Source organism: Diorhabda sublineata, chromosome 2 (assembly GCF_026230105.1).
Source record: "Diorhabda sublineata isolate icDioSubl1.1 chromosome 2, icDioSubl1.1, whole genome shotgun sequence".
Taxonomy (NCBI): Eukaryota; Metazoa; Arthropoda; class Insecta; order Coleoptera; family Chrysomelidae; genus Diorhabda; species Diorhabda sublineata.
The window spans coordinates 41,594,490-41,613,355 of record NC_079475.1 but is presented as its reverse complement, the minus strand read 5'-3'; the positions used below and the strand labels follow the sequence as shown (position 1 = coordinate 41,613,355).

Here is an 18,866-nt window from a genome sequence, read left to right as displayed (position 1 = left end):
ATCGTTGTTAGTTTTAGAACATTTTTTCTGCTTTATAAGTTTGTAGGACAGTATAAAGTGAGTCCATTACTTCTTTTTATGATTGTAGGACAGTAGAAAGCCTTTGCTATTGTCTTAAAGATGATACTACATCATTTTACATCTGTAGGACAGTACAAAGAGATTACTGTGCTCCTTTTTATGTATGTAGGACAGTAAAAAACCATCGTTGTTAGTTTTAGAACATTTTTTCTGCTTTATAAGTTTGTAGGACAGTATAAAGTGAGTCCATTACTTCTTTTTATGATTGTAGGACAGTAGAAAGCCTTTAATATTGTCTTAAAGATGATACTACATCATTTTATATCTGTAGGACAGTACAAAGAGATTACTGTGCTCCTTTTTATGTATGTAGGACAGTAAAAAACCATCGTTGTTAGTTTTAGAACATTTTTTCTGCTTTTTAAGTTTGTAGGACAGTATAAAGTGAGTCCATTACTTCTTTTTATGATTGTAGGACAGTAGAAAGCCTTTGCTATTGTCTTAAAGATGATACTACATCATTTTACATCTGTAGGACAGTACAAAGAGATTACTGTGCTTCTTTTTATGTATGTAGGACAGTAAAAAACCATCGTTGTTAGTTTTAGAACATTTTTTCTGCTTTTTAAGTTTGTAGGACAGTATAAAGTGAGTCCATTACTTCTTTTTATGATTGTAGGACAGTAGAAAGCCTTCGTTATTGTCTCAAATATAATACTATATCATTTTATATATGTAGGACAGTATAAAGAGATAATTGTACTGCTTTTTATGTATGTAGGACAGTAAAAAACCATCGTTGTTAGCTTTAGAATAATTTCTCTGCTTTTTAAGTTTTTAGGACAGTACAAAGAGATAACTGTACTTCTTTTTATGTACGTAGAACAGTATAAAATTATTCCTGTTAGCTTTGGCATGATATTTTTGACTTTTATGTTCGTACAACAGTGAATAAGGAGACCTAAATTGCTTTTTATGTATGTAGGACAGTATAAAGTGAGGCCATTACTTATTTTTATGTATGTAGGACAGTTGGAAGGCATCGTTGTTCTCTTAACGATGAAACTATTCCATTCTATACACGTAGGACAGTAAAAAAACAATCCTTGTTAGTTTTAGAATGTTTTTTCCGCTTTTCAAGCTTGTAGGACAGTACAAAGAAAAGCCTTTGCTCCTTTTTATACATATAAGACAGTAAAGCTTCTTAGTTAATGTTTGAGGAGCGATACTGCTGATTTTTTTACAAGTAGGACAATAGAAAATCAACGATATTGGTTCGAAAATGCCATTTCTACTCCAGTTTATGGGACAGTACATTTTTCACTAATATTAATAGCAACTTTTACCATAACTCGTCCAAAAACATGTTTTTTTTTCACTAGTACGTACAGATAAATAGATAAATGTCCCGTTTGGAATGGAGGAGCGGATTTGGGCAAGAAAATGATACTAATTTTGAAAAAAACAAATTATGATTACAACGTTCACTTACTCCGCCAACTTAATCCAATAAAGCGTATCTTTATTATCTTCTTTGAAAGTTCTTTTGCTTGCGGTAGGTCCATCGATGTCGTCGACGTCGTGAATTATGTATTCTTCGATCAACAGGGCTCCGGTTGACGCCAAACCGCTTTCCAGTGCTACGTACGACAACAATTTAGGATCCACCGACATTTTTTCTTTGTTTTTCAACAATATATCCAATAGGGCGGTAAAAAGGTGTCTATCAAATTGCACGGAAGTATTGAAGATAATTTTTATACCGTCCGAAACGGTCGTTAAGAAAAATCGGTTGTTCTCGATTTTCGAAGCGACCCCTTTGAATATTTCCAAAAACAGAATTTTGGAAATTTCCTGGTCGTGCTGGAAACAAAAAAAAATGGCGAACAATATCGAAAACGGATGATAATAAATGAAAAAAATTATTTACCGACGCCAATATCTGTAAAGGTTTCAACAGCGCCGACAGAGGTATCTGTATATCGGGGAAATCCCCTTTCCGGTAACTCCTGTAAATAGTAATCTTCCTTTCTCTTTCCGAATCGCTTTCTTTTCTCGCTTTTTCCTCCTCGATTCGCTTGTTCGTCTCGCGGTGCGCCATCAACCTCGATATTTCGCTTTTATCTTTCAAAAACCTCCTCTTTTGGACCTTATGTAAACCAAAAGCATTCGGATGTTTGAATCGCGGTTCGACATCGACGCCCAAACTACTTTCCGGCGCCGTATACTTCGAAATCTGCTGTAGTCGAAACGACTGCGTGGCGGCGAATTCGAAATTCGTTTGAGTGCGACGCAGAGCGAAAACGTCCCTATCGGCCGAGCCAGACGATTCACTAAAAACAAAAAGAAAAAAATCGCGCGCCCTGTATTCGAATCAACTGAAACATTGTTAAGTAATTTACTTGTCGAAAGCGCCGATATCCAAAGTTTCGGCGAACATCGGTACCACCGAGGGATGCTGCAACTTCCAATCGGTCCGCAATTTGTATTCCTCGAAATCGCAATCTTCTAAAGGGTGTTCGAAAATTTCCGTATCGTACTTTTCGCTTGTATCCAAAAGCCCGATCAGAAAGTACGTACAAAGACCCAACAGTTTGTCTTCTATATCAGATTTGTACATTTGCGACAACAGAAAAGAAAATCTATCGGTGACCGTCGACGGTAGGACGGAAGGATCCATCCAGAAATCGATTATCTTTTGTCGATTGTCCGAATTCGAATCGATCAAACCGGAAATTAGAATTTGCTTACAAGCGCCCGTTGTATCCTTTTTCAAATTGTAAATTCCGATGGCCGCGTCGTACATACAACCCCTGAAACGATTCGACTGAAATAAAGAGAATCGAATCGAGAGAAAACTACCTGAAAATGGAGTTGGGGTGGTGGGTATTCCTGGACAGGGCCTCGGAAACTTTCTCGAAGTCCGGATAAGTCGCGAACACCTTCAAACACTTTTTGATTATTTCCATAGTTAAAATTTGTATGTCCAAATTGGAATCGTCGATGTGTTCGTGCCAATTGACTATTTTGAAATCGCTCATTTCCTCCAGGATATCTAAGGAAGTGTCTAGCCGTCTGTAGAGTATTTTTAAGTGGACGATCTTTTGGATCGGCAATACTTGATTGTACGAACTTATCAGACGAGCCGCGTGGAACGTGTTGACTATTGTTGGGTATTTTATAGCTATACCTGAAAAAATATGCGATTACGATTGGACGCACCGTGTGGTCGTAGTGCGCGAGTCGTTCGACGGTTGTTTCGCTTCCACGGAAAGTGGATTTTTTGACCAGCGTCCTATCCAACATTGGAACGAACCCTTGTTGCCAATAACGTCCGTTGTTCATCACTTTATGCCACATTTATCAAATCGATTTACTAAGATTCGATAGATATGGAATCGATTCGTTCATATTAACGTAGATGTCATTCAAATATTATCGATTTAATAAGATTTGATTCGAATATAATCGATTTAATGAAATTTGATTCAAATAGAATCGATTTAATGAAATTTGATTCAAATATAATCGATTTAATGAAATTTGATTCAAATAGAATCGATTTTCAAAGTTTAGAATTCGATTCATTCATATCAACGTAAATGTCATTCAAATATAATCGATTTAATGAGATTTCATTCAAATAAAATCTATTTTCAAAGTTTACAATTCGATTTATTCATATTAACGTAGATTTGATTCAAATATAATCGATTTAGTGAGATTTGATTCAAATAGAATCGATTTTCAAAGTTTAGAATTCGATTTATTCGTATTAACGTAGATTTGATTCAAATATAATCGATTTAGTGAGATTCGATTCAAATAGAATCGATTTTCAAAGTTTAAAATTCGATTTATTCGTGTTAACGTAGATTTGATTCAAATATAATCGATTTAGTAGGATTCGAATGATATAAAATGTATTTAATAAGATTTGATCGATATATATAGAATCGATTTACTAGGATTCGTCATATTTAGAATCGATTTATTAATTTTAGTGTACATGTCATTCAAATATAATCGATATTGTACGATTTGTTTCAAATAGAATCGATTTTGTACGATTTGTTTCAAATAGAATCGATTTTCAAACTTTAGAATTCGATTTATTCGTATTAACGTAAATTTCATTCAAATATAATCGATTTAGTGAGATTTGATTCAAATAGAATCGATTTTCAAAGTTTAAAATTCGATTTATTCGTGTTAACGTAGATTTGATTCAAATATAATCGATTTAGTAGGATTCGAATGATATAAAATGTATTTAATAAGATTTGATCGATATATATAGAATCGATTTACTAGGATTCGTCATATTTAGAATCGATTTTTTAATTTTAGTGTACATGTCATTCAAATATAATCGATATTGTACGATTTGTTTCAAATAGAATCGATTTTGTACGATTTGTTTCAAATAGAATCGATTTTCAAAGTTTAGAATTCGATTTATTCGTATTAACGTAGATTTGATTCAAATATAATCGATTTAGTGAGATTTGATTCAAATAGAATCGATTTTCAAAGTTTAGAATTCGATTTATTCGTATTAACGTAAATTTCATTCAAATATAATCGATTTAATAAGATTTGCTTCATATAGAATCGATATATTAAGATTCGATAGATAAAGAATCGATTTATTCATATTAATGTAGATTTCATTCAAATATAATCGATTTAGTAAGATTCGAATGATATAAAATGTATTTAATAAGATTTGATCGATATATATAGAATCGATTTACTAGGATTCGTCATATTTAGAATCGATTTATTAATTTTAGTGTACATGTCATTCAAATATAATCGATATTGTACGATTTGTTTCAAATAGAATCGATTTTGTACGATTTGTTTCAAATAGAATCGATTTTCAAAGTTTACAATTCGATTTATTCGTATTAACGTAAATTTCATTCAAATATAATCGATTTAATAAGATTTGCTTCATATAGAATCGATATATTAAGATTCGATAGATAAAGAATCGATTTATTCATATTAACGTAGATTTGATTCAAATATAATCGATTTAGTAAGATTCGAATGATATAAAATGTATTTAATAAGATTTGATCGATATATTTAGAATCGATTTATTGTTACAATAAGTTGCTAGAGACGATTTATCACAAATCGATTCACAGATAATCGATTTATATAAAATCGATTGTCACAAATTTTTAATTAATCCCTGAACTTACCTTCAAGACAAACGACGTACTTTTCCAAATCCGCCATCTTACCCAAAACCCCGTCGACTTTTTCCACGTATTCCGGAGAATCTAAAACGCTCAAAAGAGAACCCAAAGTTTCGGCGCAAGCTCTATAAATGTGTCGAGTATTGCAATTAAGTTTTCTCAACATCAAATCTGCGAAAGAAGAAGAATCGGTACCGTTTACAAAAAATTCCCGTCGATATTTACCTAAAAATTCGCGTTCTCGCCCTATCGACCAAGGCCGCAAGCCGTTTACCAAAAAAACGGAAGCAACGTAAACCGCAATCTCGGAACGTCGTTCCGAGTCGAACATTTCCCGTATTGTACCGGTTGGTACCGCGAGGTACTGCTTCCAGGATTCCACTATCAATTTGAGTAGTTCCAGGTTGTATTTGAAAACGTCCTGGCGATCCTTTTCCAAATTTTTAACGAAAAAATCCAACAGATTCGAAGCTAATCGAGATTCGTTATCAGAAAGATTCGCTATTTCCGACGCCCACTGTGATATAATAACGAGCTAAAAATATCTGTTTAGATAGGATTCGATTTGATTTTTTTTTTATATTTACCACGTCGGAAACGAAATAGTTTATGGTACAACCGGCGGAATTTTCCACCACGAATTGTATAAGAGGTTCCAAGAACCACTTTGCGTAAAAGGAAAATATTTCCAAGGAATTATCGATAATTTTCACTAGAAAAATTTTTACATTTTTATGTGTGTTTTTATTTAGAAGCAGCAATCTAATTCCTAAGGAAAGAAAAAAATTGTAAAACAAATAAATAAATAATTTTCAAGTTACCTTCCATCCAGGAAGGGAGTTTTACATCGTCATCATCCTGTGTTGGTAATTGAAAAATACCTTTTGCGCGCATGTGTTGAATTAAGCTACAAATCGTACTCATACATTCGTGTCTATTGATTTCAGTTGTATCCAAAAATATTTCGCTTTTTAATGCTCCACTCTCCCCTAATTTTGCTTCATCGCGTATAAAACTATTAGTGAAATCAAATTTTGTAACGTCTTCGCTTAAAGAACTGTTAAAAAGCCTTTGGGACTCGATGTATTTTAAACTTTTTATCGTCGTACCTGACGAAAATAATAATTTACCTTATATATAATTAGACAGTGAAATTTTATTAAAAACTATTTGGTTCATAAATCAACTATAACCGCAAAGGAAAATTTAGTTTTTTCGTATTGGTAGATTGTCAAAAAAATAGTTCAAATGTTTAATGTTACTTATATGTTATTAATTATTAACGTATTTTCACTTCTTCGATACATTATTTCTTGGTAATTTTGAAGCGTATAAAGAAAATTCCAGATAATTGAGTGTATATACTCGATAACTTTTAGTACGTATAGAAAAAAATAAGTTAAAAAAACACCAGGATAGAAAATTTAGTTTTTTGATATTGGTAGACATGTCAAGTTGACATTGTCAACTGTCAAAACAAGTAGTTCAAATATCCAATATTATTTATTATTGTATTTTTGTTGTTTTTTTTTTCAAAATTTATCATTACCACGTAATTTGGAAGTGCTTGAACAAGATTCCAAAGAATTGAATAAATATAAATATACTGGATAATCTTTTTTACATAACAAAAAAGTGACAAGTTAAAAAAGTTGAAAACATACCAAAGACGAACATTAAAAACAAAAATATGATACTGGAAATAAATTATCTCTAATAGAAAATTTCTAATAGTGAGAATTGAAGATATAGAAAGGTTTGATGATATTTTTCTTTTAAAAGTTAAAATAAACAGTAAAGTTATTATTTCATTTAACACTAACCTGTTTCGCTTCTGCTGCGTCTAAGTTCATCTCTAATATTGACTAAAATCTTTTTTTGAACCGGTATCGAATCGAAATCTTTCGGAAAATCATACTGGATTTCAGTATTTACTATACCGTGCCATAATATATCAAAATTATCAGATTTAGATCGTCTAACAAAGAGTTTTTCATAATAAACATTTTCTCTAACCGAATTGCATATGATTGAAGTTAAAGCGTTATAAGCGTGACATTTATATTTTCTGGTAATTTCATCTTTATTGGGTACCTGAAAATCGAAAACAAGACTTTTAATTGATTATATGGAAAATTGGTAGTAAAACTGAGTTTTATCAACTGTGTTAGAAAACATTCATGATATTGATTAAACGAATCTTAACTTCTCTAGGGGCTCTTCATTCATATAATAATTACCTGTGGCATCATTAATATAAAAATAAAAGTTATTATCATTATATTTTCAAGACTCTTTCTGATATGTTGGAATCTAAACATTATTAATACAATTTCTACAAAACTTTTATCACTTTGGGGTTCCTCTTATTACAGTTTATCTAAAGTTTGTGCTACTATTAGAAATATTCTGTAAAAACTTTCTTTCATTCTCAAATATTCACAGTTTATACTTGTAGCTTTACCTTTAGCCACCTGACACCGTAACTTTTCCAAAATCTTTCTTGAAATCCTGTTTTCAGTTATTTTTTGTGAATATTTTATGAAAATAATAGTAGAAGTTATTATTAACTAAATTATTATAAATAACTACATTATATTCTCATAAAGTTGGCATTAAAATAGGAATAGTTCAATTACTAACGGTAAATAATAAAAAATACTAACCTGGAACGCGTTGAGGGCGAATTCCAATAAAACACGAAGCAATTTTGGTTGTTTGGAAGCCGTAGAAATAGCACAGGTTATTCTCTCTGGTGTTCCAATTGGTATTCTCAAAAATAAAATTTCCACAAGAATAAAATTGATCGTACAATTTAATAGGTCGTTTTCAAGGAAAGTTTTCAGTATATTTTCAATGTTATTAACGAAAAATTGTTCGAAAACTTCAAGTTCGCAATTTTCGAACATAGGGGATAAAATTTCTTTAGCCATTTCGTACTTGTGCTCGATAGAAGATGAAATTTTCTTGTATATTCTTTCCAAAAACAGACTCTGTAATCTGCTATCTAAACGTTTAGTAAATTTTTCTACCAAATTGTATATTTCAACGTTTTTGGCTTTGGTTATATATATTTCCGTTAGGTATTCGAAAATTACATCCGATTTTACTACAGGTAAGAAAGTCACTAGTTTGTTGAAATTATTCTCAATTATTTGGTGATCCTTAGATTGTGAATATATTTTTTCATTAAGGACCATCAGAGATGTTTTTAATGCGTTGCTGAAAATAAATGTCGATAAAAATTTGAATAATAATACAGTTAGGGAAATATACAGGGTGGTTCATTAACCGTTAAAGTTTCAAATTTGTTATTGGTGTCATGTACTCCTTTTTTTCTCCGCCCGTTATGATATTTTTCAGTAAACGTAACAAAAATTATACTCTTTAAGCAACAATTCGAAATTTTTTTAAGTTTGTGAAGTATAGGGGGTGGTTCATTAATCGTTAAAGTTTGATAAGTCTCAAATTTATTATTAGTCTTTAGTACCCAATCATACGTTTATATCAGCAATTCAATACATGGAAAGTTTGTTCTGAAAGTTCCGAAATTAAGGGGAAAGAAAAGTATTTGAAAAAATTCTATTTTCTGGTTAAAAATTGTATTTTTTGCGTCAATTTTTTTTTAAATAAAATGAATCTTTGGTATCAGTTAAAAACATAACCACGAAGGAAAATTTAGTTTTTTGGTATTGGTAGACATGTCAACTGTCAAAACAAGTAGTTCAAATGTCCAATATTAATTAGAGATTTGTTATTGTATTTTCGTTGTTTTTTTTTTTCAAAATTAATTATTTTCTAGTGATTATGAGGTGTATAAACAAAATTCCAAAGAATTGAATAAATATACTGGATAATGGTGACTAAATTTATAAAAAATCTCTACACGTCCATTAAAATTGGGGTGTTTTAGTTTTAATTTAGTGAAAGTTCTCGCCCATATAATTGTATCGAAACAAATAACAATATATTTAATATTTCTACTTAAAATTAGTACCGCTAATTCTATAGATATTTTAATATGAATTATTCATATCAAAAGTTAAATTGACCAAATTAAAACCAATTTTAATGGCCATCTAACCTTTTAAATAACATTTTACACAACAATATTGAACCACCCTATATTATTTTTTTCAAATATTACATTTAATTACCTCTGTTTTTCATTTAGATCAAAACCCATCATTTTCGCCATTAAATCGAACATGTCCAAATGGTCACTACCTGTACCATTTATCACACATTCTATTAACCAATTTTGAATATCAGGAGATGTAGTATCCGTTATTTGAACGATTTTTTTCAAAAATTCCACCCCAATTTTTACATTTCCACTGAAATAATCAACGAAGTTGTTCCAAAACATCAACAAATTATTAATTATATCATTATACGACTTCTTATATTCTTTTTCTTCGATAACATAACTTAAAATGTAAATTATAAGTTCCATGGTGATATTTATGTTATTTTGCTTAAGGGAAAGTACTAAAAACTTTTCGAAATTATTAACAACAATTGGAATAACGCTTTCTTTAAACGTTGTTAAAAAATATACACCGAAACTAATCTTACAACTCATTTCGATACTTTGAACCTTCAATATCGAATGCGAAACTTCTATTATCCTATTGAACACAATTTCATCGTCCATAACAAATTTCAACACACCCTGTATGTAATTATAAGTAGTATCTTGTAAATTATTGATAAAAATAGTTCCATCTTGTTCTTCTTTTAATAAATTTTCCAAAAATATAAAAAGTAGTTTAGTAATATGCTTTTTAAGCGCCATTGTTTTCCCAATGGACGTGTTGTTGATTAAAACCACCCCTTTAAGTAAATTCCTCTGTTTCAAAGGCACATTTCTATCTAATTTTATAGGGGTGAATTGGTAATTTTTTATAATATCTTCAATACATTTTTTCAACCCTAATTCATTAGGGAATTTATTAGGTATCGTATTAAGGATAACTGTTAGTATATCTGTAGTTGTCCTGTTGTTTAATCCTTGGGGTTGAAGTATGATATTTGTAATAAAATACCAAATTTCGTTCGTCCAAATGTTACTAGAACTTTTAAATAAAATTTCGTTGTGTAATAAAGCGTTTATCAATTTTAGTAAAGTCGAAACACAAATTTCCTTCATGGAAATAAATAAATTTTTTTCCATATTAGAAAAATTCCAAGTTTTCGTTTCTATTAGATTTAAAGTTGTAATTAAATCAGCAGGTAATAAAATTTGTAAAAAAAATTGTATCTCTTTAAAAATACTTTGTTCGAAATCTATTTTTTCTAAATTATTGGCAACGATAAATTTATATCCATCCAAAGCGCATATAAAATGGCGTAAATATTTGAATAAACTGGCGCAGTCAATATAGGATTCCCCTTTAAGGGAATTAAATTCAATTAATCGTGTATCGTATAAACTAGATACAGTATAATCGACATTCTCCTCAATAAAACGTCTTAAATTTTGATTATTTCCAGTAGATAATGGGGCTATATTTATAAAAATCTCCATACTGACACATCTGCAATGTAAACTACTACTCGCTGTTTGTTTTAATAACCAATTAGAGAGATTTATTAACAATCCTTGTTCTAAATCGTTAGGGATCCTTCGTTCCTTATCAAACTTTCTAAAAATCGAAGGTTTTTCTATAATAACTCTTTGTAGATGTACCAGAGCTCGTTTAGTTTGTACAACAACCGAAGTTTCTTCGTAACCCCAAACAGAATCTAAACTCTGTATAAATATATGAAGTATTTCCAACCAGAATATACTAACTAATTTCTCGATTTCCCTCAATTCTCTATATATATTGTTAAATATCAAAGCAGCCCCTAATTTTTTAGCAGGATCCGGGTGGTTGCTAAAAAACCTCATTTGTTTGACTAAAACTTTGATGTTGATTTGAGGATCGAGTTTTTCGTGTTTTAGAGTCCATTTGACGAATTCTTTGACGCATCTGCCGGAGAAATCTTTCAAATTTGAATTAGTAGGATGGGTTATAGTTTCCTGGAAAATATTTGAGGTTATGTTGCTGAATTATTATCTAATCTGTCTTATTACCATCATGGTTTCGATGACGATGCTGGTGTGCAGACTTCGAGATTGGATTGGGGACGTGTACCAGTGGATCAATTGGAAAAATAGAGGCTCAAAAATTTGTCGTACAACTTGATCTATATCGCAGCTCAATATAATTAACGGTTTGAGTAACGTTTTTAGTACGACATTCAAATCTTCTAATCCGGCTGAGCTCATTGGTTTGGCTAAAATATTTTTTAAATAAATTACGAGGGATGTCAAAATGATGTATAAGATTTCATATGTAGGGACTTTTGAAACGAATAGTTTGATTAGGTAAAGAAATTATTAGGAAAAATTCGGGATATAGCAAGGAAATTATAAAAATACCACTAAGAAGTTTGTAATACTTATAAAGAAGTTGATATGGGACATTCTGACACGGAAAATTGAATTTTCCTTAAAACTATACATTTGATTTTGAAATTAACATGATTTTTCGAGAAAAAAATACATATTCCGTGGTTTTTCACATTAGTTTTGTTATAAAAGTGTATTTTCAACTAATATGTCAAAAAATCCAGAAATTCACCAAAAAATTTGACATGTTTGTATAAATAATTCGATATTATCGAAACCATTCGAGATATCGATTTATTTTTGACATGAATCGATTGAGAAAACGTGTATCTAAGTGACATTTCATGTTAGATTCATCAAGATTCATATTTGTAAGAATTATACAGGGAGGGAAAAAATACAACAGCCTTTTTTGATCATACAAAGTAAGTTCTATTCGGATTTTGCTAAATATGCGTAGAAATGGGTTTTTTGATACGAAAAGTTCGAAAAGGATATCAGTTGTTCGGAAAAAAATTATTATAGACGGTAAATTGAGGAAAATTCACGAAAATTTCAACTAATATGTCAAAAAATCCAGAAATTCAACAAAAAATTTGACATGCTTGTATAAATAATTCGATATTATCGAAACTATTCGAGATATCGATTTATTTTTGACATGAATCGATTGAGAAAACGTGTATCTAAGTGACATTTCATGTTAGATTCATCAAAATTCATATTTTTAAGAATTATACAGGGAGGGAAAAAATACAACAGCCTTTTTTTGATCATACAAAGTAAGTTCTATTCGGATTTTGCTAAATATGCGTAGAAATGGGTTTTTTGATACGAAAAGTTCGAAAAGGATATCAGTTGTTCGGAAAAAAATTATTATAGACGGTAAATTGAGGAAAATTCACGAAAATTTCAACTAATATGTCAAAAAATCCAGAAATTCAACAAAAAATTTGACATGCTTGTATAAATAATTCGATATTATCGAAACCATTCGAGATATCGATTTATTTTTGACATGAATCGATTGAGAAAACGTGTATCTAAGTGACATTTCATGTTAGAGTCATCAAAATTCATATTTTTAAGAATTATACAGGGAGGGAAAAAATACAACAGCCTTTTTTTGATCATACAAAGTAAGTTCTATTCGGATTTTGCTAAATATGCGTAGAAATGGTTTTTTTGATACGAAAAGTTCGAAAAGGATATCAGTTGTTCGGAAAAAAATTATTATAGACGGTAAATTGAGGAAAATTCACGAAAATTTCAACTAATATGTCAAAAAATCCAGAAATTCAACAAAAAATTTGACATGCTTGTATAAATAATTCGATATTATCGAAACTATTCGAGATATCGATTTATTTTTGACATGAATCGATTGAGAAAACGTGTATCTAAGTGACATTTCATGTTAGATTCATCAAAATTCATATTTTTAAGAATTATACAGGGAGGGAAAAAATACAACAGCCTTTTTTTGATCATACAAAGTAAGTTCTATTCGGATTTTGCTAAATATGCGTAGAAATGGGTTTTTTGATACGAAAAGTTCGAAAAGGATATCAGTTGTTCGGAAAAAAATTATTATAGACGGTAAATTGAGGAAAATTCACGAAAATTTCAACTAATATGTCAAAAAATCCAGAAATTCAACAAAAAATTTGACATGCTTGTATAAATAATTCGATATTATCGAAACCATTCGAGATATCGATTTATTTTTGACATGAATCGATTGAGAAAACGTGTATCTAAGTGACATTTCATGTTAGAGTCATCAAAATTCATATTTTTAAGAATTATACAGGGAGGGAAAAAATACAACAGCCTTTTTTTGATCATACAAAGTAAGTTCTATTCGGATTTTGCTAAATATGCGTAGAAATGGTTTTTTTGATACGAAAAGTTCGAAAAGGATATCAGTTGTTCGGAAAAAAATTATTATAGACGGTAAATTGAGGAAAATTCACGAAAATTTCAACTAATATGTCAAAAAATCCAGAAATTCAACAAAAAATTTGACATGCTTGTATAAATAATTCGATATTATCGAAACTATTCGAGATATCGATTTATTTTTGACATGAATCGATTGAGAAAACGTGTATCTAAGTGACATTTCATGTTAGAGTCATCAAAATTCATATTTTTAAGAATTATACAGGGAGGGAAAAAATACAACAGCCTTTTTTTGATCATACAAAGTAAGTTCTATTCGGATTTTGCTAAATATGCGTAGAAATGGTTTTTTTGATACGAAAAGTTCGAAAAGGATATCAGTTGTTCGGAAAAAAATTATTATAGACGGTAAATTGAGGAAAATTCACGAAAATTTCAACTAATATGTCAAAAAATCCAGAAATTCAACAAAAAATTTGACATGCTTGTATAAATAATTCGATATTATCGAAACTATTCGAGATATCGATTTATTTTTGACATGAATCGATTGAGAAAACGTGTATCTAAGTGACATTTCATGTTAGAGTCATCAAAATTCATATTTTTAAGAATTATACAGGGAGGGAAAAAATACAACAGCCTTTTTTTGATCATACAAAGTAAGTTCTATTCGGATTTTGCTAAATATGCGTAGAAATGGGTTTTTTGATACGAAAAGTTCGAAAAGGATATCAGTTGTTCGGAAAAAAATTATTATAGACGGTAAATTGAGGAAAATTCACGAAAATTTCAACTAATATGTCAAAAAATCCAGAAATTCAACAAAAAATTTGACATGCTTGTATAAATAATTCGATATTATCGAAACCATTCGAGATATCGATTTATTTTTGACATGAATCGATTGAGAAAACGTGTATCTAAGTGACATTTCATGTTAGATTCATCAAGAATCATATTTGTAAGAATTATGCATTTGAGGAATGGCAACGTTGTAATACAAAAAAATCCGAATAGAAACTTCGATACCATCATGGAGCAGCTTTTTCGATATTTTACAAAGCGTGTTATATACATAAAATTAGAGGTTATGAGACAAAAGTTCAGAGTTTAAACATTAAAACATGAAAATATCATCGAGGACTTCGTAATAACCAAAAAAAAAAGTTGATTTGAGACATTCTGACACTACTCTAAGAGTTTTTTTATATTAATTTGAGCTAAAAAGCGTTAGAATTGAGAATTTGCTCGAAACCACGAGCAAACAGAGACCAAAATCCAAGAGAAATAAACGTGAGATCAGAAATAATGGAAACTGAGGCATAAAATTTGGTCTAACCACAATAAAATTCCAAAAAATTGAGAATTTGCTCAAAACCCAACGACCAAAATCCAAGGAAAATGTAAGTGAGATCAGAAAAACTGTAAATTAAGACGTAAAAATCGATGTAAACCCAACGAAAACTCGAATATTGAATTTTTCAAAAAAAAAAAACTTACCTCTACCTAAAAACACCATCACACACGCCTGCAACAGCTCGCAAGAAGTTATCCTGGTTTTCCTATCGCTGCTGTATAGAGCCAGTTCCACAATCCTAGGTAAAAATGTATCCAAATGCATCTCCAATTGCAGATCTTCATAAGGCAGCGTAATTTTCAAATGTACATTTTGCCCGCTGATCTGATTTTGTATAAACGTCGAATCCGAGAAGATAAAATCCCGACAGTTCCTCAAACTCTGTCTACCAATAAAACCGAGTATTTTCCTTTGCAATCTTATCAATTCGGGTTCGGTTTCCTCGACAATTTTCCTCTTTTTCAAAACCTGAACGGTCTTCCGTCTCTTTCGCACCGATTCGGAATTGTAGCCTTTGAGAAACTTGCTTCTCAAAAAACTATCCAAGCTCGGAATTATCTCGCCCAAAATCGGTTCCAGGACGTCTTCCCGTATATTATCCTGCCAATATTCCAACGTATCTATCCCTATTTCCGCCAGGGGTAAATAACTTCTTCCGATTTCGAAAATATTGATGAAAGGGGCGACACAAGCCGGCAACATATCTTCTATTACGGACACGGGGGCTTCGAGCACGATTCGCAAACAAGAAATTAACAAATCGTCCTTAAATTCGGCCATTTTGTCGAAAAGGATCGACAAAAATGACGCCACGGATTCCTTGCACGATTTTACGTCGTTATCGTCGATATCGAACAAGGATATTTGCTTGGAAACTTTCAAAAAATAGGAGATCAGTTTATAAAAACCGCTGATTAAAGGAAATTGCGCGGATTTCGTCATCACGTGATCGATCATCTTGCAAATGCACCGTTTCAGTAACCTCGGGTCCACGTCATCGATTATAATCGAATAAAAATCGACCGTGTTCAAAAATATGACGTAATCGTTGATTTTTTCCGTTTTAAAAGCTTTTTCCACGTCGGTGAAATCGTCGTCTTCTTCTTTTAGCGATACGTTCAATTTATTTATCAAAATCATCAGAGTTTTTATCAATTCATTAACTATTCTTTCCAGTACGTATTTCCTCGAATCCAAATAGAATCGGTACTTATCGTACTGCGTGTGCGAACGCAAATTTAACAACCCCTTCCAAAGGGGTAAATAATTGTTTACGGTCACGATACTTTGAGGGGATCCTTCTAAAAACGCTTCGACGGATATGTGTTGGTGGGAACAAGAATATATCACGCCTAAAGTGAATAAATATTTATTATAAAAGGGAAAAACGCACTTTTTCCGTGTATAATGCACTTTCGGGCGAGAAAATTACCACAGATAAAGTAATTCTATGAAAAGTGACATTTTGTCACCTGTCAACGAAGTCAAAATGTCAAACTTTTTTCCCGTCGCAGAAACAAATAAATGGAACTTGGTTTATGCAATCGAAATTAAAAATTATCAATCAAATTACTAATTGAAACACACTGAAATGATACTTGTAGTTCACGCGGAACATTAACAGTAAATTTAAACCAAAATTAAAATAAAAGTTCGCCAACGTTCAATTTCGTAGTTTAATTCCTCAATTTTGTGAGGTTATGAGCACAGAATACGTCAGGTCAGTAAATTTTTATAAGCCCAAAAGGCTTTTTCGCATTAAACGTACAAACACCATACCTGATACTCCACTTCAGATTAGTAGCATTGTATCTCGTTAACGATCAAACAATATTCAAGAAAACCGTTCGCGGAAGGACACTTCGGTGACAACGAATTCTTTTTCATTTTGTTTTTTTTTAACAACACATAATATTTTCAACCTCTTGTAGAGATACTGTTACATATAGACACTTTAATAACTAACTTGAAGGGTCCTTCAATCTAAAGGGACCTTTAGTTAGAGTGAGATTATGAAACCCGCTGCATAAACCAAGCTCGAGTAATCGAAGATTTAAAAAAAAACAAATTACCTTGATAAACGACGTTTTCAACGAAATTATCAAAGTACTTCGTATCCTTCAGATAGAAAAGTGTAAGTAGTAGAGAATCTATGATCAAATAATGATGTAGTACCGGTAACAAATGGAATGATTTCATCATTGTAATAACACCTTTTTGTAAACAAAACAATTCCGTAGTACTCAATTGTTTAAATCTCACAAAATTTGCCACAGTTTGCAAATAATCCGGTAAATATTCTTTTTCATCGCTATCTTCTTTATAATCTTGTATAAAAGTGCGTTCGAACGTTTGCATTATGAACAGAAATAAATCTGTTAATTCGTATTGTTCCAAATGTTTATAAGCCGATTGGGAAAGTTCTCTTAAGCAAAATATCGAATGTCGTTTTATTAAATTGGAAGTATTTTCAGTAAGCAAAGATTTTTTACTATAACTTACGAAATACTGAAATAAAAGATTATATTTGAAAAATGATTTAAATCGAAAAATAGTGATTATGTACCTGAATTATATTTTTACAATCAGAATTATCGCTTTCTTCTAAACCTTTAGATAACGTTTGACAAAAAGATCTTAGAGCAGCAGATCCAATTTTTTGACAATCTGCATTAAACGTAAACCAAACTAAAAGTTTCTCATGCCAGTATTTATATTCTTTTAACAAATGATCCTTGAACATCCAAGAATAATTCGAAAAAAATTTAATAGCAGCTAAAATATATTTATTAATATGCTATACATAAAAGTAAAATGTCATTACCTTTATTTCCAATTTTGATCCTTTCCTTTTCATTTAATATAACCAGATGTTTCAAATTCTTATAAAAACTGTCTAGTTTCATTTTATCATCACCAAAATTCAAATTCATAGGAAAACTTTCTATGTAGTACCCATATCCATTATAAAAACCTTCAAGAACTTTTTGAGAAAGTTTTCTTTGGATTGATGCGCAATACATATCAAAACAGTACCAAAAACGTGATTTAATATCTTGAGGTTTATCTAATATGAAAGGGAATTTTTTTGATATGTAACCCAACAATTCCATTTCTTTCGCTTTGACTATACAACAAAATCATATTGAATAGCAATATTTTTAAATAAAGAAAAAAATTAGTACCTGAATCTGCAGATGTTTGTCTGATGCTCATCATAATTTTATTAACAATATTTTTATAAACAATAGTAGCACTCGTACTAACACATCCGTCATTCAATTCTAAACTTTTCTGAACTATATCGAAAAATTTACATTTAATACTTGAATCGGTTGTTGAATGAAATATTTCAGAAGCTACGCTATATACTAAAAGTATATCCTTTTCAGGAATTCTACTGTAACAATTATTTAAAATCGTATATATAATCTCTAAAGCTTTTTCACAAGATTTTTTCAAGCATTTATTTTTTCTAGCACTATTTACAAACTTTAATAGAGAATTTTCTGTATGAAATATATGAGGTAAATATGAATCTGAAACATAAAAGATATTCTAAATAAGTAAAATTTAATAATCGTATCAACGTATGTACCAATAAATTCTCGATCAGTTTGTTCTTCGTTTAAAATTCTATTGAAAGAGTCTAAAATTCTAAAGGATTCGTTATACGTCGAATCGTGTATGCTCTTGTTTAATTTACTAAAAAAAGTTTGGGGATCGAGCTCCATTTTCACTTTTAGATACAAGATAACAAGTTGGATTTAAATAACCTTTAAATTTGATTATATTAGTGACATCTATAAAAAGCGGCAATATGAATTCGTTTTACTGATCACATGTTTTTGTGATGTGCACATCTTCGTATTGGCATCAACGAAAATAATGACGTCATAAGTGTCCCCAATTTTGTTGTCAAGGGAGATATTGTTAAATTTAGGAATGCTCGGTATCGTACCCTGTA

General features: G+C 30.7%; 1 protein-coding gene across 2 annotated transcripts in view; it reads right to left on the bottom strand.

Moving 5' to 3' along the window:
* Nucleotides 1-18,735, bottom strand: part of LOC130453324 (DNA-dependent protein kinase catalytic subunit-like) — a 37,938-nt gene extending 19,203 nt beyond the window's left edge. The window contains exons 1-18 of one of the 2 annotated variants that reach the window (XM_056792990.1): nucleotides 18,498-18,735; nucleotides 18,085-18,438; nucleotides 17,724-18,026; nucleotides 17,466-17,674; nucleotides 16,972-17,407; nucleotides 15,043-16,251; nucleotides 11,317-11,519; nucleotides 9,392-11,262; nucleotides 7,901-8,456; nucleotides 7,058-7,328; nucleotides 6,056-6,343; nucleotides 5,822-6,003; nucleotides 5,460-5,769; nucleotides 5,238-5,405; nucleotides 2,884-3,211; nucleotides 2,424-2,834; nucleotides 1,952-2,354; nucleotides 1,514-1,884 (exon numbers count right to left, since the gene is read on the bottom strand). In XM_056792990.1, the coding sequence (XP_056648968.1) occupies nucleotides 1,514-1,884; nucleotides 1,952-2,354; nucleotides 2,424-2,834; nucleotides 2,884-3,211; nucleotides 5,238-5,405; nucleotides 5,460-5,769; nucleotides 5,822-6,003; nucleotides 6,056-6,343; nucleotides 7,058-7,328; nucleotides 7,901-8,456; nucleotides 9,392-11,262; nucleotides 11,317-11,519; nucleotides 15,043-16,251; nucleotides 16,972-17,407; nucleotides 17,466-17,674; nucleotides 17,724-18,026; nucleotides 18,085-18,438; nucleotides 18,498-18,633 (8,009 nt within the window). In that variant the 5' untranslated portion in view covers nucleotides 18,634-18,735. The remainder of the gene's footprint in view (nucleotides 1-1,513; nucleotides 1,885-1,951; nucleotides 2,355-2,423; nucleotides 2,835-2,883; nucleotides 3,212-5,237; nucleotides 5,406-5,459; nucleotides 5,770-5,821; nucleotides 6,004-6,055; nucleotides 6,344-7,057; nucleotides 7,329-7,900; nucleotides 8,457-9,391; nucleotides 11,263-11,316; nucleotides 11,520-15,042; nucleotides 16,252-16,971; nucleotides 17,408-17,465; nucleotides 17,675-17,723; nucleotides 18,027-18,084; nucleotides 18,439-18,497) is intronic. The other variant, XM_056792991.1, reaches the window with a different exon arrangement.
* Between the last annotated feature and the right edge of the window lie 131 nt (nucleotides 18,736-18,866).